Source organism: Coloeus monedula (assembly GCF_965178545.1).
Source record: "Coloeus monedula genome assembly, chromosome: 1".
Taxonomy (NCBI): domain Eukaryota; kingdom Metazoa; phylum Chordata; class Aves; order Passeriformes; family Corvidae; genus Coloeus; species Coloeus monedula.
In genome coordinates, this window is record NC_138781.1 from 2,432,482 (window position 1) to 2,456,757 (window position 24,276).

Sequence of the window (24,276 nt, forward strand, 5' to 3'; positions counted from 1 at the left end):
GACCCTTCAGTTAATTCTTTGCTTTTAACCCCATTCCTTGGGGGTAGGGACAGAATCTCAACACAGAAACAAAATGAGCTTTTCCAGTGGTTTCCACTGGAGCAGATGTGGAGCATCAGCTTCCCTGTGCTTGCCAAGAAAACACTGTATTTACCTGGAAGTTTTTCCATGTTAGAAACACCATGGAGAAACCTGCAGGAGAAACTGCATGTTAAATATATAAGTTAAGAGCACTGAAGCCTGGGGTTAGGCCTTGGGTTAGAGGGGACCTTTAAAGATAATCTAGTCCAACCCCTTGCTGTGAGGAGGGACAGTTTCACCTAGATCAGGCTACTCAGAGCCCTGTCCAGCCTGACCTTGAATGTTTCCAGGTATGAGGCATCTACCACCAGCCCAACTTCAGTCAAAAATATAAAGTAAAGCCAGCAGAAATATGCTGAGAAATCATAATTATGCATACAAATTTGGCTTGGTATTCCTGTGTCTATTGGAGGTGGTAGGATCAGGCTGTGTCTGCACTAATAGTATTATGAAGAGTAAAAATAAATACATTTTGGGACAGATGACTTGTGCAGGAAATGTTCTAACTTTCTCTTCCTGGTGGTGTCCACATGTTAAGGGTTAACCCCTTTCTGTGTTCTGCATGTGGAAATGCAGATCTCTGGTCTCAAAAGAGTCTGTAATAAACAAGATAGAGATATGTTACATTAATTAAATATTATTAGGAAGCTGATGACCCTACCTTAATAAAGGGCATTTAACCATTGAGGTGGGTGGAATTAGGATTTTAGCCAAGGATACTCAGGAAAAGGATAAAGTCTTTGAGTGTTTAAAATTTTGGGGGGTCCAAAGTAGCACAATGGGAGGTCAACACAAGCACATGAAATACAGCAGCACCCAGCAGAGCATTTCTCAGCTGGAGCACTTCTCATGCTCGTTGTGTGTTCACACTCAAGGACATTAATGGAGCTGGAGTTTTCCCTGGGGACAAGGGCACTGGGGTTTTCCCTGGATCAGGAAGTGGAAATGGGCATGTGGGTGTGTGCGTTGTGTGTGTCCCTCCCAAAATGACCGCTTCCCCAAAAGCTGGAATGCTTCCCCAAACTAACCCCACTGCGGCGCCTTGGCCGACCATGGCATGTGCTGGTGGAGTGTGGCTCCCCGAAAAGTCTCGTCTTCCCGCCAACTCCACCCCTTTCTGCCATCAGAGAGGAGACCATAACCACGGTGGTGAAGAGCCCAAGACAAAGGGGAAGGGTTTCTCCTGCACGTTCTCCTTCAGGTCATTCTCCTTCCCGCTCCCCATGGGCGGAGCCGACTCCGGAGCCAGTTTATGTCTCCAAGATCAGGCAGCCTGTCCACAGGCATGAGCAGGAGGCAGCACCAAAGTCTGCTGCTGTTCCCAGGCTTTATGTCACAGAACACGAGGACATGCAAGGGGCAGCGGCAAGAGACGTCGTCGTGGAGAGCACAGGGGAAGAGAAAAAGCCCAAGTGGGTCGAAGTGGAAGAAATAATTGAATTCAAGGTGAAAAAATCACCAAAGCCCACAAGGAAAAGAGGCTCTTCTCCAGCAAAGCAAGAAAAAGATAACTCAGGGGTGTTAACATTCACTTTTCCCAGCTCAAGGCCAAAGCACTCCCCAGAAGATGATCCAAACACAAACAACTCCAACAATAAATTGGTGGAGCAGTCAAAATCTCTGCCAAATGAGGGTCTCTCTGAAGGTGACATCCAGCCTCTGGTGTACACAACCGAGCAGGAAGGACCTCAAGTCAGCAGCGAAGAGAGAAACTCCCCATGTGGCTCTGAGCAACTAGGAAGTGATTCATTTATGGATTATGGAACTGAAGGAAAGAGCTGCCCACAGGAATCAAGTGCTGACTGTGGGTCAGATGCTGCCTCCCCTCTGCTTGCCTGTGGAGGTGAGCCTTTGGTCTTCAGTTTTGGGACAGCTGCCGCAGACCAACACGAAATTCTGTTCTCCCTGGCAAGTCCAGAGGATAAGGAAGAAGTCGATGAAGTGGATGTGTCTTGGCCTGTTGGAGAGGAGGTACCCGAAGTAATACAGGACATCCTTCCCGAAGAGGACAACGTCATAGTGGATGAGCCAGAGGAGCTACACACAGACGACATCAGCACCCGGGACCGCAAGATTTTAACACACAACGGCAAACTCTTAACTCTGGAGGACCTGGAGGATTATGTCCCTCAAGAAGGCGAGACCTACAGGTGTGAGGATCAGAAGCACACGGCAGAGAAGCCCTGCGAGATCTCCGTGCTGCAGACGGAGATCAACGAGCCGACCCCGACCATCGGGAAGCCGGTGCTGCTGAACCTGGTGAGGCCCGTGGTGCCCGAGCCCAGGCAGAGGTTCTTCAGCCAGTATGAGGAGCACGTTCCTGGGGGTGTGTTCGTGTCAGCCTCTCGGGTGACGGGCGTGCAGTCCGTGGGCCCCTCCAACATCTCCTTCCGTGTGAGCGATTCCCGCGCGGCTCCTCCCGGCCCCTCCTTCACGGTGAAACCCTCGTTCTGCACCGAGGTCCAGCGCTCAGCAGACAACGGGCAGTCCAGCTTTAAAACTGAAGTTTCCACGAGAACCCTCAGCTACGGGACTGTTGGCGAGCCTGTCACCTTGCACATCAGCACAGAAGACCTCTCGCAGAGCTGAGCGGATGCAAGCATAATTTTTAACACCAAAGAAAGCAGCTTTTTAAAAAAATATAAATAATCAAAATTGTTGTAAGCAAGGGGAATTGGTGGCAAAGTTATGAGGTAATAAGTACAAGGGAATACCTTAGAGGGAAGTGTATTTAAATATATGTCCAGCTTTTCCAGTCTTAAAGGGAACAGTCTGTCAGAACAGTTTGTAACTTTAAAGGCTTTGATCTAGGTGAACATGTATCATTCCATAGTGGAGCAGTGATGGGAGGTTTAGGAAAAGCCTGATTCTTCTACCTATGACAGAAATATAGATGCAAAAGTGCTTTTTTGTCCATGAACTTAAAAATTGTTTCATGTGCCAGTTTACGGTGTGGCAAGGAGGTGAAAGTATCTAAGCTTTTCAGCATCCTTCAGCAGCCCAGGACAGGAGGTGTCTCCTGTCACCATGTGGGCCCAAAGGTCATGAAGCTTCACTCTGCTTTGACCATGCTCTACACTTGTGACACCAATTAGCCCTACCAAAATTTCTTCATAAACCTTTCAACATGCACAGTCTGGTTGCATTATTTTAACCTTCTGCCTTATAATGAGATATATAGGAAATATTACAAATACCAGGGATTCAAAGGGCTGCTCAGGCCTTTTGGTTGAAATCCCAGATTGACTCTAGTCAGTGGTGGAAGTCCCACTGTCATGAGGAAGCAAGAGGTTTGTTGTTCTCTTCTGCTTTACATGAAAAAGACTACCTTTTCTAAATGACTGATATTTTCAAATCCACTTCCTAGTTGTCTGATAATGTAGCTTTCATTATTCTGCATTCTAGTGTGGTGGATTTATAAAACATCTCTTTTAAAATATAATTTACTTAAGGTGCACTGAAAGATTAAAGTGCTGCACAAAATGATTTCTGCATCTGCAATCAAACATTAGCACGTACAAAGAACTACAAATGTGGTCCTTGTCACTAAATATGACTGGATGAGTATTTGTTCTCCTGAACACGCCAGTGGTGAAACATTCCTGCTAACAGATTGATCCATGATGTCCCTGGTATGTGATAAGAGGAATTTACCACTGAGCTACGGCAAAGTAGCAGGAGCACAAAGACAATTTTAAAAAAATAAAGACAAAAGAGAGCTTTACCTTAAACATTCGGTTGAAACACAGATCTGTTCCAAAGGTATTGGGCTGCCAGTTGCAATTGCATTGTATTACTGTAAGCAGGAAGGTCGAGATGCCTCGGAGAGGGACTGACTGTGGGGTTCCTCTGGAGCTCTGCAGCGGGAATGCTGCATGAGGGGGAGGCTGAGGTGCACTGAGCACAGCCCACTTCTGTTGGCTTCACCAAAAATGGTTGTTGCCAAGACCTTCAACAAGCTGCTCTGAAAAGAGATGAGCTCCCAGGCCCATATCCTGGTGCCAGTTGGAGTCAGATGAGTTTGTCATTGGTCTCAGCAGGACCCAGCACTGGCTCTCTCTGGTAACAGAGATGTGGGGTGAAAAGTCCCCATACCCTGTCCCAGCTGAGCTCTGTTAACAATGTTCAGTAGAAACTGCTTTCATTTATGGTTTAGGGAAACCAGAAATGCTCAGACACAGTTGAATTTCTAAGCAGCATGAAGAGAGAGGGTGGAGTGATTTTCTGCCTTGGGAATGAATGGATGATGTTGGCTCTGTGTTTCCCAGCCAGGTGATATAGAGGAGCTTGTTCTGGAGGCTTGGGGCAATATTCCTGCCAACAGGGACTGAATTCACAAAAGGTGCTTGTAGAAAAGTTATTTTTTTCCTTCTGCAGCTGCACCTTGTGCTGACTAAAATGAACAGATTGATTTCACAGCCTTTCACTTTCAGCATCCACTCAGGATGTCGTGTGCACTACCTTCATGATATAAGATGCTTTTCCAGTGGTGAAGGAAATCAAGCTTCCTTTATGGTACTATCCCGTTTTTTATAACATCTCCTTGGTTTATACTGTTTGTTTTATAATGAAGCAATACGATGGATATATATATTAGTGCTTTTTTCATATATTGCACTGTACATTGGAAAGTAACACACACACAACGGGGAAATGCTTTCAAAGCCATAAATATTTCTTTTATTTTGAGCCTGACTCTGATCTCAGTTATTCCAGTATCAATCTAGAATAATTCCACAGAAGGAAGTGGATTTGATTCAGATTTATGAAGATACTGCTGAGAAAAGAATTTGCCCTGTGATAGTCTTCAAAAAATGTAATATTCAAACAAAAGTTAATGAGGATGTGTAAAGGAATGTGGAGGTTTCCTCCTGTTGTGGTTGGCACTCAGGTTTTTCTAAAGAAGCTCTAAGGCTGCACTTCAGAGGGTCATAGAAGAAATAATTATACTTTGATTCATTAGCTCAAAGCAATTAACATCTGTTTACATTTTCTTTTGAAATTTAAGCAAAAGAGAATCAATTGAAGAGAATTCTTAAAATCCTATGCAGGGCTCTGTTCAAAAAGTGAAAGGTTTATGAGAAGTTCAATACATATATTTTCAAAATGTTTTCCTAGAGGTTAAAAATTATGCTTGTAAGTGATTAAACTGTGTAGATAACTAATGAGATGTGTGGGGATTTATTTCCTGTAGATGAAAAGATACAGCTGTATGAAAGATTTTAATACAATGAATGTTTTACTGAAATTCCTGGAGGTAAATGGGTATTAATAAAGTGGAAACTTCTGTTTGCTTGAAATACAAAAAGGAAAAAAACCACACAAAAAAAAGTCAAGTGCAAGATACGCTGTTAGATGCTGAGTTTATATCAATAAATGTCTTGCATCAGCTGTCACTGAACTCATTGGATTTCTGTGTCCTTTGTTACAGCACCTGATATTCCATCAGCTCATCCTCTTCTCCCGCTGACTTCAGCAGGAGCTGGATTGCAATCCAAGAATATTAATGCAGTTGGGCTCTGGCTCCTTTTTATGGGCAGTTTCAGGAGAGCTGAAGTGAAAAAAAACAGTTTTAGGGATATTTCCAACTCAGGAATCTTAAACAATTCACATCCTCTTGGGTTCTTCTCTGAAACCGAACTGGAGCTTCAAAATAAGTGTCAGTCTTGAGTTCCCAAGGATGAAGTGAAGGAGATGTGGGGTGGAAAGGTTCAAGGTTGAGATTTTAGAGCTAGGAAAGAGGTTGGCTGTCCATTACAGGCTGTCACTACTGTGGTGTTTGTTAGTTCTATTTATCTGGGGGGATATTAAAGTTCCTCAGCCTGAATCAGTTTCCTAAAGAAGGAAGAAAGTGGTGTAATATCCCTAAGCAGGGAGGAAAGTGGTGGTATTAGAGCATGGGGGAGATCTGTGATTATATATAACCTCTATATCTGTGCACCTGTGAATACATTTCCTCATCAAGTGACATTAAACAAGTCAGAGCTGTTTGTTCCAAATACTCTTATTTTTTTCTCAAACCACATCATGGTCTGAGTTTTCTCTCTTGCTTGGCAAGCAGTCACATCATGAACGTGATCAGTTGTCTTAACCTGACCTGCATTTTTTCTGTCTTCATGATTACGTGGGAGCTTCCCTAGGTCTCATCCACGCCTTCGTTGTGCCTCTTCAGGATTTGTGGAAGGTTTATCAGGCAGCAGAGTGGGTGAGATGAGCTCCTGCAGTCTGTGATCCCATCCCAGCCTTCTACATCCAAACCCAGCAGAAGTATTCAGATATCGTGAAGTAGGACAAATGCATCACCCTGGAGCAAAAAGTGGCTTTTCTGCCAGACTTTGATGAAAAAGAACAGCCCTCCCTTCTTTCCCCTGCCCTTCCCAGAATCACTGATGAGGCTGATACCGTTTGCTCCTTTTCCTTTCCTGTGAGATAACTTCTTCCTTGCATGTAGGGTCTGTATCAGTGCAACGGGTTCATTTCAGTGGTCTTATCCAGTGATTGGCTCTTTTTCCAGAGGGGGCTGGGGCACTGAACAGGCTCCCCAGGGAATGGTCACAGCCCTAAAGCTGCCAGAACTCCAGGAGTATTTGAATAACAATCCCTGAAACAGAGTGGGGTTGTTGGGATGACTGTGCAGGGGCAGGAGTAGGACTGGATGATCCTTGTAGACCCCTTCCAGTTGATGACATTCTGTGATTCTAGGATTAATAAAGGTATTTTTGACAGATCAACCAATGTTGAGTTCAGCTGGGTGATGGATCCTTTGTTCCACTGTCTGGGAGCAGGCCAGGGGTGCACACAGTGTGGCACAGTGTCCCCAGCCTGCTGAGATACAACTTTCCAAAGCATTTTGTGCCAACTTTCTTATTTTAACTCTTAGCTACGCTCCCTCTTGCTAGAATAAGCATTTCTTCGTCAACTCCCTGCTCTAGGAGTGTCGAATTTCCCGCATGTTCACTCATCAGAGGAAATAACTTTCAGGGATGGGACTACACGATTGCAGGGATTTATTGTTTAAAATAACAAACGCATCAGTCGAGGCGTGAGATTTTACAGTACCTCCGAATAATGGTGACTAGTCACAAGATTTAGAGTTACATCATAATTTATAACTTTCTAATACAACAGACATTTAAAATGACACTTTATTTTGGATTTATGAGCTATCACCTGTGGTACTTCTCACTGCAATGCAGCTGCATCTTGACCAATAACTTCTCGTGTCACATACAGATATCTCTCTTATACCATCTACATTCTTAAACTATATTAAATCACACAATTATATTTAAAACCCTCCACTAGAACACCCAGTGTACAATTTTACTTTTAACTATAGGAACACAGGCTCGTGATCCTTTTGGTAATGATCTTAAAATCTCTGTCAATTAAGCCAGACCTAGTCTCTTCCAGGGTTGTAAATCAAAGCCTCCTTTAATTGCAGGAGTTTCTACTCCTCTGTCTCCAACATAGGAGGGGAAAGTGATACGATTGCAAATATTTCCATGGGTTGGATGGTGCTGCTGTTTTCTTTTCTGCCCTGAAGAGAGAAAAGTTGTTGTTCTTGTCTGTAGGAATGACTTCCCCCCAGTCAGACACGGAGACTACTGTGCAGGCCTCGCTCCAGCGTGCTGATAAGGAGATCAAGACAGCTCTGAAAAAACTCATGGACTCGGCATCACTGCTGGTGACTCTTCCCCCGGGCATGCGAGCAGATGGTGGCCTTGGCCTTGGCCCTCCTGGGTCTGTTCCTTCAGAGTACTCAGGGACAGCAGCCGGGCCCTCTGTGATAGTTCATGAAGCCAGTACCCAAACCCAGACTGCTGGAGGCCATGGTAGGTTTGGCACGAATGTGGGAGATGTCCCCTGGGAGTTGAGAGACAGAAAAATATTGAACATGCCAGTAACAATATTTTTAACCTCATTTTTCTGTCATTGTGTTTTGAGCAGATGAAGATTAAGAGAGGGCATTCAGACCCAAAGAAACGTGGTGGGGTGGGTTGGGGTTGGATCTAAGTTTGGGGCAGATCTTTCTGGAAACAGGAGGTGTTTGAAAACCATGTCTGAAGTAGAGTTTGGTTCATCACCTGCCCAAATTAAGGAATAGGGCATTTTTTCCACCTTTGGGGCTTTGTCCCTGGTCTTGCCTCAAGTACTTTTGGGGGAGAAGGCAGGGTGAGATCCCTCCTTTACATTCGGAGAAGTCATTTGGGTTTTGATTTGGTGGGGTGGGTAAGGGTGCTTGCTTTTATTTTATTGTTTGCCATAAACAAGCTGGAAATATCTTTAATATCCTGCACCTTCCTGTCAGAGGCCTTCCAGGGGGTTGAGTGCATCAAGTTCACCTGCATTTCCCTGACCCTGGAGCCCGGACAGACTCCTTGCAGCTCCTGTGTGACTAAACCCAACCATGTGTGTGGCTGTGTCTTGCCAGGAGAACAACTCCTTTGTCTTTCTGTTGTTTTTAAAAAATCAGGGATGAGCGACAACCCTTCCACTCTGCTTCTGCCATAACAACTTGTCTAAGCTGTCTCTGTGTCAAGTCACAATAACTGTTCTCCACCACTGTTAACTGAAAGGACAATGCCAAGCAGCCTTCAGCCCTCAAACTCCAGATAACTCTTTAAAAAAATAAGTATTCTTGTTTTAAACTTATAAAGGATAAAAGCTGTTCATGGAATCAGACCCAAAACAACAGCATAAAAAAATGCCGGGGCTTTAAAACATTTTTTCCTTTCTAGTAGGAAATCATCTTTGAAAATAATCCTCTGGTGAAGTGGGATGACCCAAAAATCCTAAGTAAAATGTCACCTAGCAGATTATTTCCCCAGTCACAGCTACAGAGAAAATACAATAGTGAATGAGATGGTTTGGCAGGTCTTTCATCTGAGCAAAACTAAACATGTTATGGGAATTATTTTAATCAGATGGAGACTTGACAGCTCTCTCTATGATCACATGCCTTAAATAAAAAGGAGGCAAATATTTCAATAGTGCTGGTGGTAGGAAAGCACAGTCCCAGAACCTGGGATCTCTGATCCAGTAATGCCTTCCATGTTTTCCATCCCAATAGAGCTGCTTTATGTGACTTCTAGAAACAGCTGCTCTTTTCCAAAACCAGCCAGCACCAAACATCCTTAGAGCGCTCCCTAAAATATTCCTACCTGCTGGATAGAAAACTCCTCTGGATTTAATGTTTTCTCCTTAAATGAAAAAGAGATGATGCACTTTATCCTATGGTGTAATTCCAATGGTGAATATCAAAAGACAACCAGTACTTTTGGAACGTGAGATCAAACCAGGTTTTGAAGCTATACCTGATAAAATAATTAATAATAAAATAAGAAAATTAACTGAAACAGCCATCAAGCTACACCATCTTTTGGTTTCCTCAAGCCCCAGATGCCAAACGTTGCTCTGGTGTAACTTAGAACAGTACAAGGACATTTTCCAGTGAAGGTGCAGCAATACTGATGATGAAACATTACCAGGTCCTCTGCAAGAGTCCATATTACCTCCATATCAGTCACATCCTTGGGCAGGACCACCAGTTTATGCTGGTGTGAGCTCACTCATGTCCCTGATGCTGCCTGTGATCGCAGCAGTGAGTCAGGAACTGTCCTAAGGCAAAGTTTAATGGGAGAACTCATGTGTACAAAGCTAACACTGGGTTTCCCTGGAGTGCATTTCAGTGGTGGACTTGCCAGTGCTGAGTTGATGGCTGGACTTGTTTTTAAAGGTCTTTTTCAACCTGAATGATTCTGTGATTCCATGATTTCCTCACCGCCATGAGCTGGAACTGAAACACAGTTAAATTATCTCCTGTAAAGGCTGTGTGAACCCATGCTATCCTTCCAGCTGACCTATTTCCCCCTGTCCCTACTGCTTTTCCCACCTTTGTCTCTGTGTGTTTCCTTGCAGAAAAGTCAGTTTAGCCCAGTCAGCCAAGTGCCACCACTCTGGTGTTGTCCAACCCCTTTGCTTCCTGTGCTCTTTGCAAAAGCGCCAAATTCTCCTCTAACCTTCAGTGACTGCACCCAGCTGAGGTCAGGTGGACTCAGCTCTGGCACAAGGCACAACAGAGCTGGCTCCAAAGGTTGCCTCTGGGTTTCAGGCGTGCTCTCATGGGTGGTGTGTCTAACTTGCCCAATTTCTGCTGCCACCCAAAGCACAAAGGCAGGTTCCAGCTGAAGAACCAGGGGTGCCGAAGCCCAGCCCTGCTCCCTCCCGGGAAGAGGCGGATGCTGGAGGTGAAAGCGCTCAGGAACGCACTGTTCCCACTGACAGGTAAATACCCACCTCAGTATTTCCACGTAACACATGTGGATTTCTGAAAGTGGCAGAGTTTGTTGCAAGAAAAGCAAATCCTCTGTGGTGGACCTTAACAGATTCTTGTAGGTTTGTTACTATTTTTAGAATCCCGGTGGCAATGCTTTGTCAAAGAAGGGTAAAAGAAGTTTGGAGAGAAATTAATCCTCCCCAAACCAAAATTCTTGTATTAATTTTAAGCAAATAACTCTTTGTCTGTGGTTAAACAGATCAATGGCGGGGTGTAATCCTGCACCTCTTGTATGTGGCTATGCCATGATCTTTTCTCTTGGGTTTCCTGAAAGAACGTCACCAGATGCAGGGGCAGGAGGCTGGAACAGGAGAGAAGGAGATGTGGTCTGGGATGTGCGCAGTGAAGTTTATATCGAGACCACGGAAAGAACTCGTGTGTATAAAACTGAGGAGAAAACTCCAACAAGTAAGATCAAACACTGTTTCCCTTCCTAAATCCCATGATTGTCACTGTCTTCTCTTTTGGTAACAACTCCTGATGACTGTTTTTTTTTAAATATTCTGATCTTTTGTGTGGTAACTGTTTATTAAACAAAAAGTAATAGATAAGTGTGAAGATAAGAAGCCTAAAAGTAATGCCAGTATAGAGAACCCCAAATAATTGCTGCTTTACCTCTTGATTTGACTTTAAACTACAGTTGCATCCTAAATGGCCTGTCCTATAAATCCCGTTTGAGTAACTCCACCTCTGCCAGCACACTGGGAATGAAGTTGCAGTGTTGTGCATGCAGCAAACCCTTTTGTCTCACCAGGTCCTCCCTACATGCAAGTGACAATAGAGGATGTGCAGGTGAACTCTGGGGAACGTGCCAAATTCCAGGCAGTCATTGAAGGAACCCCTCAGCCCACAGTTTTGTGGTTTAAGGTGAGTGCAGACTCTTCTCTGGCTGAGGATGAGGACCATGGGAGGGACTGTAGTGCACTATTCCACAGGGAATTTCTCCTACTCTTTCCTCCCACACCTCTCACACTGACCCTGGGTCGTGTCTGTAGAGTTTGTGGAACCAGCTGTTCTCACTGAAACACCACCTGTGCATCCCACCCCGTGTTGCCACCGTGTCACCCTGGATCCTTTTGCAGAGAGGGCAACCAAGGTGGCTTTAGGGACCCAGAGGAGCAGCAAGGGAGACTGGTCCCACCTGAGTGCCACTGAGATGTGTGCTGCAATTTGGGGGCAGGGATAGGATTGAGGGGTTCATTCCCATTGTCAGTGTGACTTCCAGGCTCTGTATCTTTCCTGCAATTACTTGGTAAAATCAGTGTGACTAATGAGTATCCCATAGAAAGGAGGGAAATAATTTATTATTCCTTACAATATTGTTGTAATATCTTGCTAGAGCCTCCCTTCCATGCTGAAGAGCCCCAGTCTGCCCTGTCAATCCTCATCTGGAAGCTCTTAGAGAGGACACTGATGATGATGTACCATGATGTACACCATGGGCAAACCAAGGATTTAGCAGATGATGCTTTGTGTCTTATCCTTCATTTCTTCTCTAATAATTTCTAGTATCTGGTACCTTTTAGCTCCCACCAAGCACTTAGCTGGTGCTGCCGTGGAGTTATTTACTCTAACTTAAAGTTTTGTTACAGTTTAATAAGGAAAAGCTCAGAAACAGAGATTTTATGTGGGAAAACAGGATTGCATCAGTTCACGTTGACGGTATTATATACATATATGTACATATTGCACTGTATTATTTCTTTTTATCTTGCATTTTACTGCCACAGGGACCTTTTGCAAGTGCTCACAATCTGCTCTGTATCACACACACTCCATCCTGCCCCTTTCTTCATAGCATGTATGAATATAGAGAATCACAGAATCATTAAGGTTGGAAAAAGACCTCCAAGATCATCGAGTCTAATGTCTGACAGAACACCACCTTGTCAACCAGACCCACATCCAGTTGTGTCTTGAACACTTCCAGGGATGGTGACTCCACCACTTCCCTGGGCACCATTTTGTTTGTGAGATTTGCTAACGGAAACACTCTGTGTTGTACCTCTGCTCCTGTATCTTGTTTCTTGAAGAGCGGAAACATCAGTTTCCATCTTGGCTTTTCCAGTGCCAAAATGTCATTTCCTTCCCTCAGGGCACTTCACTGCTGACAGACAGCGACAGGGTCCATCAGGGGAAGGAAGGAACAATGTATTTCTTAGTCGTGGACAATGCTGCCTTGGACGATGGTGGTGTTTATACCTGCGTTGCCAAAAATGCAGGAGGGGAGGTTTTGTGCAAAGCAGAGCTCGTCGTACGTGAAGGTAATGTCATCCTCTCAGCTGTGAAGGCAATGCCATCCTCTGAGCTGGGAAAGTAATGCCATCCTCTGAGCCAGGAAGGCAATGCCATCCTCTCAGCTGTGCAGGCAATGCCATCCTCTCAGCTGCAGGAGTTGCTTCCACTGCCAAACGTAATTTGTTGCAGTCATGTTCTGGTACCTGTACGGAATCTGCTCTGTATCCTTGTAGAGCATTTATATAGGGTCAGTATGGTGGGATCCAGGATAAAACAGAATCCCAGAATGGTTTGGGTTGGAAAGGACCTTAAAGATCATCTCCTTCCAACCTCCTGCCATGGGCAGGGACACCTTCCACTATCCCAGGTTGCTCCAAACCCCATCAAATCTGGCCTTGAACACTTTCATGGATGGGCCAGCTGCATGGGCAACCCTAAAGTCCATTTAGACACATTCTGTTCTCAAACAATTCCACTTAATTCTCTGTAGAAATTTAGAAGACCCCTCTAATTTTTCCTTCCTTAAATTGTCCTGTAATAACTTTGCACACTATTAGCAAGGCATTGTTGTCTGAATTTTCACCCTTATATTTTCCTTTCCAAAGCTAAGAAAGACCAAGAAGGAAAGAAAGTGGCCACCAGGAGAAAGCTCCACTCCCATTATGAGGTGAAGCAGGAGATTGGAAGGTAATTGAATTTTCCAACTGTACAGCATCACTACCAGGGAATATCTCGTTGCCCATCTGAGCTGCTGAGGCAGAGGTGGGTCCTGAAAAGTCTGAAAAGGTGGAAGTAAAGGCAGATGTGGGAGGACACTCCCAGGTGTGCTGAGAATGCTTTCCTGAGGTTTCTGATAGAGGATGGGACGGTGCAAACAGCTCCAACCAGAAAGAAAACCATCCAAAGGCTCACAGATTAGTGCCTGGGCATGGCTTCTTGGCAGTGGGAGCATCCCAATCCCATCACATCAGGTCTGTCCCAGGGATCCAAGAGCACCAGCCTGAGCCTGCATCACCCGCAACAGCTTTTCCCTTGATGGGAACACGTTGCTTCACTTTGGAGACAGCCAGGAGAGGGCAACAGCACCTCACACACAGCAAAATGAGCTTCTTATGCCGCAGAATTGAAGCACTGAGCAGCAGGGAGCTGTCAAAGGCCAGGGTGTGGGCAATTCTCAGCCCAGGTCTGAACAGGGCTTGTCCTTCGATTCCTGCACAGGGGCTGCTTCAGCTTCGTGAAACGGGTGGTGCACAAAGGGAACAGGGTGTCCTGTGCTGCCAAATTCATCCCTCTGCGGAGCAAAACCAAGGCTCGAGCGCATCAAGAGAGGGATATTCTTGCCTCTCTGTCCCACGACAGAATTACCAGGCTCCTGGATGAGTTTGAAACACGAAAAACACTGATTTTGGTTCTGGAGTTGTATCCTTTTCTGTGCAGTTGTCTGAGGAGGCTGGGAAGTACTGGGTAGAGCTCATTTATTAAATATCTAAGCAATTAACCACTTTTGGGTTTTTTTCCTGAGACAAAAGGGCACACAATCCTTCTCTGCACTGCAGGATAGCACAGCTCTGTGAGAGCTCCACTGCAGTCCTGGGCTTCTGCTGGGTGAGAAAAATCAGACTTGTGTACACAAGTGTGAATGAGTTATTAAGCACCAAAATTCTTTTCTAAAACATCTGGAAGTTACGGGCTCTGTTTCCATGAGATTCAGTCTGGGTGAGCATGAGGGAAATGCAGAGCAGAAACCCCAAAATCAACAGGTAGATTTTAGCAGAAGTGATACCAGGTTTAGAGCAGCCCAGTTCTGCAAGGACTCTGCTGCAGCAGAGACTTTCATGGCCATCACAGTGCCTGAGATCACCTCGCGAATTCTGCTGTTGGCTCCATGGAGGTGGCTCCACAATCAAAACAAGCTTTTCCACGTAGTTCTGTTGTCCCTTAATGCCACTGCCAGATGCTCCAATGAAGAGCTCCTGGACCGTTTATTCAAGAAGAGTGTGGTCACTGAAGCTGAGGTAATTTCCCTCTCTCATTTGAAAGTCCAGAGTTGGTTCTTTCTGCATTTTCCTTTTGGAAGACGAGAAATGTCTTTGAACCAGAGATAACCTCTCAAAGCAGAATCAGCCCCTACAATGTGTTCCTGTCAACTTCCACTGCTAAGCTGGCTTTCTTTGTGGAATAACTGGAAACAGCCAGTGGGTTTGACCACCAGCACTGCATTCAGCCTTAAAAAAAGACTGTATTTGCTCTATTTTCATAATTTCTTTGCTTCTTGTCATCTGCAGCTCCTGTATCTCCACTTACTTAATACCACTTTATCCCCTTATAACTATATTCTATCTACTCCCTTTCTGTCTTTAAAAGAAAAGCTGAAATTATGGTTTCTAAGGGATTTTTTTGAGATCCTTGGTGTTAAAAGTGCAAAATGTTTTACTTCTCCCATTTAGTAGCCAGGTGTCCGATATTTATTGGTAAAATTGATTTTTTTTTTAGAAATTCTCAGAGGGAAACATCAGAGAATTATGGAATGGTTTGGGTTGGGAGGGACCTTTAAAGATCAAATCTTGGTGAAATCAGGGACTCTCCTATTTAATCTCACAATAATCAATTTAATAATTGTTTATTTAATACTTGTTTAATAGTTGACTAAATTCTTAGGTCAAACTGTATATCAAGCAAATTTTGGAAGGAATCAAATATCTTCATGACAACAACATCCTTCATTTGGACATCAAGGTAATGTGCAAGGGGAGGTCTGGCTTTTCCCAGCCTCTTGCTGGCCAGGGAATGGGTGTTCTCTGAGTTAATCTTACAACTGAAAATACTCCCTTCTCACAAGAAAAATTCCTCCATTTATTTTTTTTTCACTCAATAGCCACTGAATATCCTCATGGTTTATCCTGAGAGGGAAGACCTGAAGATCTGTGACTTCGGATTTGCCCAGAGGATCACACCCGTGGAGCCTCAGTACAGCAAATATGGCTCTCCAGAGTTTGTTGCCCCAGAAATTGTTTCCCAGTCACCAGTGTCAAAAGCAACTGATATCTGGTAATCTCTCTCATTTTCCTAAAAAGCTTTTCCAGGCCCTCAATGGCCTGCATTTCCATTAGCTGTTAATTAGTAAATGGAGCAGTGATAATAACACAGGGAACTGAAAGCGAATGCTGACAATCCAAAAGCCATCAGGGCTCTTTAAAGCTCCTTCTGTATAATTATTTTCAGCCATAGTTGAACTCTGACTGCTAATTAATGCAAAGGAGCATCTTAGAGGAGATGATCTCTATTCCAGGCAGCAACTAGAGACAATGATCCTAAAGGGCTTTCTAGAAAAGGCAAACAACTCCAGTATTTTCAGCCTTTTCCTCTGCCTGTGCTTTAAAAATGAAGGATTGCTTGAGAACAGGTTTTAAAAATATTGAAGGGGGGAAATGAATGGAAAAAACAATAGCTTTTGGGATTTATTATCCTTGAAAGGTGAGGAGAAGGTGGTCTTGCTGTTCCAGGCTGTCCAGTGGCAGGAAGAGGGGCTTGAAAAGGATGGATAAATAGTGATGAACATGACATTTGTGTTCCCTCTCTCCTCAGGGCTGTTGGAGTCATCACATATTTAAGGTAAATAAATCCTGGAAACACTCCCTCAATAACCCTTTGTCCATCAGAGCCCTCCTGTACTTTTCAGTGAGGGATTTGAATGGAGCATTCAGTCCTTCCATAATAAGGACAATTTATTTTGTGGTTTCCTCCTTTCTTTTTCTGGTTGCTCCTCACGAACACTGCAAGTCCCAGGCCCAATCCCTCAGATTTTTAAGAACCCCACGTAAGCATTTGTGCTTCTGTCATTTGAACAGAAAATAGAAGTCTAAAACCTGTCTCCTTTCATTTTATGGTGTTAATAAACAAGCCTCACGTGCAAGTCTCCGTTTGCTGGGGAGAACGACAGGAAAACTCTCCTAAATATCCAGAACGGGGAAATTTCATGGACCATTCCTGATGTTGTTCACTTGAGTGAAGATGCAAAGGACTTCATGAAAGGGATCCTGCAGCAGCACCCCAAGTGAGTGCCCTTCTGTGCATCCCTCTGCTGGTGTCTCAGTGGGCACATCCCAGCTCATCACTTGGTTTGAAAAAGTAGAAAGCTGAGTGAGACATGCTGCATTTTCCCCTAATTCTTCTTTATTATTCCCCATTACCCAACCCACTACTCGGATATTTGCCAAATTGGCCTCTCTCTGGTGGGGTGATGGCCTTCCTCCCTGCCTCCTGCAGGCAGAGGAGTTTCTGGAATGACACAGATGAGTGGGAAGAGCACGGACTGGTACAGAGGGAGTTACGCAAGAATTAAATGACATTGACCACATTCATTAAGCAATTTCAAGTACAAAAGTTGGCTCAAAGGCATATTTACAGGCACTTGATTTTAATTTCATTTCTACTCTTTCTTCCTGCTGCCAAAGCTATTTTCAGTCTGGCCACATAAAGAGGCAAAGTCACTCTCAGGGCTGATCTGGACACCCTTGAACCCCTGCAGAGAGCCATGAGCTCTTCCCGAGCATCTGTGGGGAGCGTCAGACCGAAAAAGGAGGATGTTTTCACCTCCAGGGAAGGAAACCTTGGGTTGGAATCTGCTGTGTCTTGTTGGCTTCTCAGCTCTCAACCTAAGGACACACTCCAGAGTGTAGGAGGGTGCAGCAGCACCTCCAGGAAGATCAGTGGTTGCTGTTGGAGGTGATTTCCTACTAAAATGTTGATCTGTTCTCTTACCAGAGCCAGGCCGAGTGCTTTGGACTGTCTTTCCCACAAGTGGTTCATGGTAAGTTTGTCCTGGTCCTTGATCTGTCAGTTTTCCCCAATATCCAATCTAAACCTCCCTGGTGCAGCCCAAGGCCATTTCCTCTTGTTCTATCACGTCAGTGCAGAAAGGAAACTGGCCTTGCAGACCAAAGTTATGGTTTAAATTCCAAAGCCTTAAATCACCAAGGAAAAGAGTTAAAAATTAACAACAGCAAAAAGGATTTAATAGCATGTATTGAACAGGGCTTGCTTTTAGCACTGAAAAGCTGATTTTGTCTGCATTTAACTATGAAAGGACTGCAGGATTTGATCTACTGTAGCTTTCCTAAATTAAACAATTGTGTAAAGAGAGAATTCTAAAAAAACCCACAAAAACTTCTCAAAAAATGATGCCAGGATTTTTTAACCAATGATTTTCCTCTCATTCCACTTGGCAGCATAATGTCCCTCTTGAAGCAGCTCATTTCATTAATACCAAGCAGCTCAAATTCATTGTGGCTCGGAGCAAATGGCAGGTGAGTTGCCCTTAATCTGTGTTGATTCTGTTTAGTTATATCTGTTTTTAACTGCACCTGAACCTTTGAAAATCTTTTGGGCTTGGATCGCGAGCTCAGCAGAGATCTGAGCATTGCTCTGAGTTGGGAATAAGCCCAGGAGAGATGGATGTGTCAGGAATTAATTATCTAGGCTTTTGCAGCCTGGAGACCCCGGCAGGTGCCTGTAAGACACAAAGTTGTGTCTAAATTAGGTGCCCTTAGCTGCCTTTGCAATTGGACCTGAATTACACACATGTCCCAAGAAAACACCTCTTTTCCTTAAGTTCCCCAAAATAATTGGATTGATTGCCTTCTGAACATGCCAGTTTCTCTCTGCTGGCTGCAAGGAGATGCCCAGCTTCAACTGAGATGCCCCACATGGCAGAATTTAGAGCAGAGGAATCCCACCTCCTGTACTGTCGAAGCTCTTCTGCTGGCCTAAGTCACTGTAGGTTGTATTGCAGTAGTGATTCTCTCATCTGATGCTTCCCATCAAAAACTCCTTTCCATCTGTTTTGAGTGGCCAGATTGACTTTGGAAGTCTCTAACAGAGTCCTGTTTCCCCCAGTCACAAGAGCAAGCATGTTCCTTGAAGTCAATTTAATTTCACATCTGTGAATGAGGGGAGAGGAAGATTTGGAGAGCAAATGAGGCCTGGATTAGTGACATGTCCAGAGGGTGGCAATGTCTAATTAGACTCGTGGGTGAGGTATTTAGGGGTGCAGGAGTTCATTTTGGTGTGTTTGCTTTACCACACTCCCACCACGTTCCCATCTCCTTGTGCTGTGTCTTGTTTTCCTTCTCAGCGCTCCCTGATGTGCTACAAATCCATCCTGGTGATGAGGTCCATCCCAGAAATCCTCGAAAGGACCCACGACAACACCTCCCTGGCCATCTCCCGACACCTCATTGAGGAAAGCACTTCATCCAGCACCAGTGGCTCCTCTTCGGACAATGAGAACTCAAATTTCCCCCAAAAGAGGCACTTTGGCTCCACCCCTGAACTACACTCGCCCATATTTGATGCCCCAAGTCATCCCGAGCCTCTGAAACGTGCAAGTGAACGGGAGCACTCCAAAGCCTCCATGCCTCCAGTAAAACCCATGAGGAGGAAATATGCTTCCACGAAGGCTGAGGTGGGGGACAAATCACCCACAGAAAGCAAAGAGCTCATGGTGAGTATTTTACAGGAGAAAGAGGAGAGGCTCCAGCCCAGCCTTCAAGCAGATCTGTCCCAAAGAAGTGGTGCTGCTGAGCCTTCATCCCTGAGAGATTCCACGGAAAGCGCATCGCTTCCACATCAGAAAGAAAAACCAGACACATCTTTATCTGAAAAGGACAGAGTTGAAGAGGCAGGGCATGGGACAGAAAAGCCATCTGCCTGTGTTCCCAGGCAGAGTGTCATTAAAAGCACCTTCTACAGCCAAGCAACTGAGCTGCCTTCAAGGCCACCTTCCTCACCAGGCAGGGAGTTCAGAAGGCACCTGGACAGAGCCAGAAGGACTTTGAGGAAGGCTGGGTATTCAAAGGTGCCCCTCAGTGGTCTCCGTGAACCACTCCTTGAGCAGTTTGAACTGGAAGAAGAAGAAGAAGGAGGAGGAGATGATCGCAGGGAAAGCCTGCTGGGATCCTTGACCAAATCCGCATCGTTTGACACTGCCAGGAAGCCACCACACCCTGCCATTGCTGGTGCCAGCCGCAGCCATTCCCTGGATGACTACAGGCTGAGAGCCTCCAGATCCTTGAGGGAGCAAGATATTTTGGAGGAGGACTGTGATGTATTGTCCCAGGAGAGCTGCCCTGAAGGCAGTGATCACTGCGACGCTTCCACAGGGCCTGGCAAGGGATGTTCTGCAGATGCAACAGAGCAAGGGGACATCAGGAGAGCCAGCAAGGACTGCTCAGGAGAGAAGCCCTCTCCCTCCACACATTGTGAGGGGAATGGGTGCCCACCCGCTTTTATACAACAAGTAGAGGGACTTCCAGTGTCACCTCACAGGAGTGAGAATAGGAAACGTTTACTGAGGAAGTCAAAAGCCACTGAGATTGAGGAGGACACTGAATGTTTGGAAGGCAAAAGCCCCATTCCGACTGCCCAGTGCTCAGGTGTAACAGCATCATCAGCTCCAAAACATGAGAGCATGGAGGGTAAATCTGCCTCTGCCCGTGCCTCTGACTCTGCTTTTCAGGAGGGCAAAGAGTCCATTTCAACCCTCACACAGTCGGAGATCACCTCCAAGTCATCTCCTCCGAGTAAGGGAGGGGTGTGTCTGTCGCAGGAGTCTGCTCCCACTGGCACCCACCCAGATCTAACAGGTGGAAGCTTGCTTATCAAAAGGGCAGCCCCAGCCCCACCTTGGAAAGACAAAAGGCAGAAACATTCAGATGAAAAGACTTCTGCTCCTTGCGTTGCTGAATCTGAACCCATGGAGCATGAAAGCTCCGCTGTTCCTACAGAACAAACAGAAACCGATTCACTTCCAGTATTTAGAGACAGAAGTCAGGAAATTCCTGGGAAAAGTGTTCCAGCAGCTACTGTCATGGTGGGCAAACGACCAGGTACAATCACACCTGGTGAAGGTGCTCCTCAGAAGCTGAAGATCCGTAAAGAGGTGAGATCTGCTGTCCTGGAAGATGCAGGAGTGGGTGTTACAGGAACCACTTCACCATCAGCCCACGGTGGTGAAAGCCAAACATACAAGAAGGGTCCTGTTTACTTAGACACAGCATCAGCTGTCCTGAAGGGAGAGCAACTCGCTGTTTCCAAAATCCCACCACCAGGATCAGTGCCAGCTCCAGTCTCAGATGGAGCACAGCAGGCTCGCAGTAAGGAGAAATTTGCTGCTCTAAGGAGTAAAAGCCCAGCTGTCACCGAGATTGTTTCCAGTTTGGCCCATGAAGGAGCTGAACCCCAGAAGGTTCCTGAAGGCCATGGGTCAGAGCCTGCTGTTCTGGAGAGCACACACCCAGCCAGAGCTGTGTCCTCCCAAAGCACTGTCCTCCCTCAGGTCTGGGAGAGTGAAAATCAGGAACATCCAGAGGTGTCACTTCACAGTGAGATGAGATCTGTTGTGACAGATGGTGGAAGCCGAGCAGCTGGACAGGCTGTGGCTGCTCATTTCCCCAAGGCTGGACATGGGGTGTTTGAGGAGGACAGGGCTGGGATTTTGGATAGGCTGGAGAGTGGGAGCCCAGGTGCATTAACTGCTTCACAACCAGAAGTTGCTCCAGCTTCAGCCTATGAACTGGAATGTGAGGAATATCCAGAAGTTTATGGTGAGGATGGAGGCATTGCCTTAGAAAGTGGAAGATCAGATGCTGGAAAAGCTGTCCCACCACTGCTCCGCAGGGATCGTGGTCAGGAGATGTCACATCACAGATCATCTTTCTACAGTGATGAGGAGTCTGCTGTGCTGGAGGGCTTAGTGGACGAGATGGTTTCCCTCTCTGAGGAGATGAATGTTTGGGCAGAGTCAGTTTCTGGAGAAAAGGAAAGCAGGAAGCACATTTCTCCTCGCACACAGATGTTCTACAAAGGCAGCCAAGCACACACGGACACCTCCTTCCCTTCCATCCAACAGGGTGGAAGAGGAGAAGTCTCCGAGCAGGATGACCTTGCAGAACCCTACCTTGCCCTGAGTGAGGACCCAGGAGTCCTGGAAGGGCAGGGAGCACGGATGGTTCCTCATGAATGTGAGCAACTGGAGGACTTGGCATTTGAGACCCCCCCTTCCAGCCGAGAGAGCATTTCCTCAACAGAGAGCTTGGATACTGGAAAAAGACCCATCCACGTGCCAGTGATCAAGGACACTGGCAAACACCCTGAAGTTTCTTTGGTGAAAATCAAAGACCTGGCAGATGAAACACCCAGTCTTGGCAGTGGCCCTCAAAAATTTGACATCTCAGAGGTGGAGCCTGCCTATTTGAATTTCTCGGATTTGTACGACATAGTCTATTTTCCATTTGAGTTTCTGAGCTATAAGAAGCCTTCACCCAAACCAGTTCCTAGACGGTTCATGCTTCTTGAAAGGGCAAGGTCCCCTCCTGCAGGACATCTCCATAAGGATAAAAGACTGTGCATCAGGGAACAGGAAGACAAGAACAGGAAGAACCGCTTGGAAATATCTGAGGATTCAAAGGCAACTAACTTACTAGCCATGGGGAAAGGGGCAGAGAACCACAAAGAAATGTATAGCTCCCAAAAGTACTCCACTGGAAAGCAGAAAAGCTCCTTCCACACCAAGCCTGGACTCTTTAAGCCATATGCAAGGTCTCACTCAGTGGAGCAGTCGGTGGAGCAGAGTCTGAAGAAGAAAGTAAAAGCTTCTGTTGCACATATTTCAAGAATCCTAAAAGGAAAGATGTCTCCTGAGCCAGAGGAAGGTAATTATCTCACTCTGTTCCTTCACAGATGTGCTGCTATAACTGGGCTCTGCTAAAGCTGCCTTTTTCTTTTCCCCCAGCATATCTGAAGCTGTGATTAGACTGGGATTGCAAATCTGGCTGTGGCAGGTTCTGAAATCAGTTCTCCACCATCAGGTCTCTGTTAGTGGCTGGCTTCAGTGCAGAGTCAGCTGGGTTAATCCACTGATGGAAGGGGCTCAAATTCCCTGTTTGAGCTTGCACAGCAGCAGTTCAGGGCTGGGTGATGCTTTCCTTGCTGCAGTTATCATCTGACCGTGGCAAAAAAGGTTTAAGTGACTGGGAGAAGCTGAAGTCACCCTGGCTACTGGACATCAGAATCTGTCCTTTCTTCTCTGCCATCCCTGGATATTCCCTGTTCCTCCAGGACAGTGTTCTGTTTGCAGCAGCTGTCACAGCCTTCCCTATTCATCAAAGGCCCGCTAATAAGGGAACCTGTGACTGTTTATGTGTGAAGGCAGAACTGTCACTGCAAATGGATGCCACGGGGAGAAGGATGGCCTTGAATGACTTCTCATCCTTTCTCACAACAGAGTTTGGTGAGCTGGAAAGTGAGGCAGCAGAAAAGGAGCTGTTGGTAGGGGCCGAAGGATCTCTGAAGAGGAAATCAGCACTGCCTTCATTCAAGCTACCAAGCCTCATCCCAAAGGAGAAAGGTATTGCTGTGGCAGGAGTAGTTGGTTTCTTTTACCTCCAGAGGGTGATTTAGCAAAGCTGAACTTGCTTTTTCCCTGGGAAGTTCCCCCTTGACTCCATCAGGAGCATTTTCCAAGGTCAGGTTACTGCCCCAGCATTCAGCAGAGCCCAGACAAACACTGGGAAGGGCAGGTGTGGGAGGCTGGCAGCCCCTGGCCACTGTGGAGAAGAACCCCAGAGAAACACAGAAGAAAACCTGAGTTCCCCTTTCCCATGGAGATAGGAGCAGATTTGATGCTCTATGGGGTTTTTCTTTCTTCAACATCCACCTTTCATGTCTCCTTCTCTCTTCTTCTGTTGTCTTGATCACAGAATCATTTAGGTTGGCAAAGACCTCTAAGATAATCATTGAGTCCAACCATTAACCCAGCACTGCCAAGGCCACCACTAAACCATGTCCCCAGGTGCCACACACCTGTTAAATCCCTCCAGGGCTGGTAACGCTTTCCTGGGCATTCTCCTCCAATCCTTGACAACAGTTTCCATGAAGATATTTTCCCTAATATCCAATCTCAACCTTCCTTGGTGCAACTGGAGGCCGTTTCCTCTGTTCCTATTAGATCCCCTCATCCTTGAAATTCCATAATTTAGTTTTGCCCCCACATTTAGGCTCGGCCAGAGGAACACCCTTGCTGTGACAGGGTCTCTCTCTGCTCTGAGCTGTTCTGCTGCCTTAGCTGTGCCAAGGCTGGGCAATGCAGATATTCCCCATGGATTTTCCAAGATCCATCTGGATCTGTCACACTACACCCATGCGTGAACGGGGTTCCTTCACTTGTGTGCTCAGTGCCTGTGGGATTCTCCAAACAGTGGTCAAAGGAATGGCAGACCATGAACCAGAAAAGTTCTTGACCCCATTAAAAATGCTTTCTGATGTCCTGCAGGGATTTGTTTTCCACAAAGCTCTCCTGGCTATTCTGAATCACCACTTTTCCCCCTCTCTGCAGCCCCATTGTTCGTTGAGGAGCTCATGGACCAGGCTGTGGCCGCTGGACAGTGCGTGACGCTCTCGTGCCGGACGGCAGCTCATTCCTCCCTGCACATCAACTGGTTCAGAGGTGACACTGCCAATCCTCCTGAGAGTCCCTGACCCCCGGGACAGGGCTGCAGGGAGAGCTTAAAACACCTTGGTATCAATTTGCAGGGTACTTATCTCTCCCATCTCCTGCTTTC

At 45.9% G+C, this 24,276-nt stretch overlaps 1 protein-coding gene across 29 annotated transcripts in view; it reads left to right on the forward strand.

Annotated features, from left to right (window-relative positions):
- Positions 1-24,276, forward strand: part of OBSCN (obscurin, cytoskeletal calmodulin and titin-interacting RhoGEF) — a 171,166-nt gene that overhangs the window by 137,750 nt on the left and 9,140 nt on the right. For 28 of the 29 annotated variants that reach the window (XM_082278968.1, XM_082278994.1, XM_082278970.1 and 25 more), the window contains 17 exons: positions 7,656-7,916; positions 10,251-10,368; positions 10,695-10,828; positions 11,175-11,287; positions 12,516-12,684; positions 13,264-13,345; positions 13,877-14,077; positions 14,613-14,673; positions 15,317-15,394; positions 15,534-15,706; positions 16,244-16,270; positions 16,560-16,712; positions 17,423-17,468; positions 17,887-17,964; positions 18,792-22,368; positions 22,941-23,063; positions 24,051-24,161. In XM_082278968.1, coding sequence (XP_082135094.1) covers positions 7,656-7,916; positions 10,251-10,368; positions 10,695-10,828; positions 11,175-11,287; positions 12,516-12,684; positions 13,264-13,345; positions 13,877-14,077; positions 14,613-14,673; positions 15,317-15,394; positions 15,534-15,706; positions 16,244-16,270; positions 16,560-16,712; positions 17,423-17,468; positions 17,887-17,964; positions 18,792-22,368; positions 22,941-23,063; positions 24,051-24,161 — 5,505 coding nt within the window. Of the gene's footprint in view, positions 1-1,208; positions 5,487-7,655; positions 7,917-10,250; positions 10,369-10,694; positions 10,829-11,174; positions 11,288-12,515; positions 12,685-13,263; positions 13,346-13,876; positions 14,078-14,612; positions 14,674-15,316; positions 15,395-15,533; positions 15,707-16,243; positions 16,271-16,559; positions 16,713-17,422; positions 17,469-17,886; positions 17,965-18,791; positions 22,369-22,940; positions 23,064-24,050; positions 24,162-24,276 lie in introns of those variants that run through there. The other variant, XM_082278989.1, reaches the window with a different exon arrangement.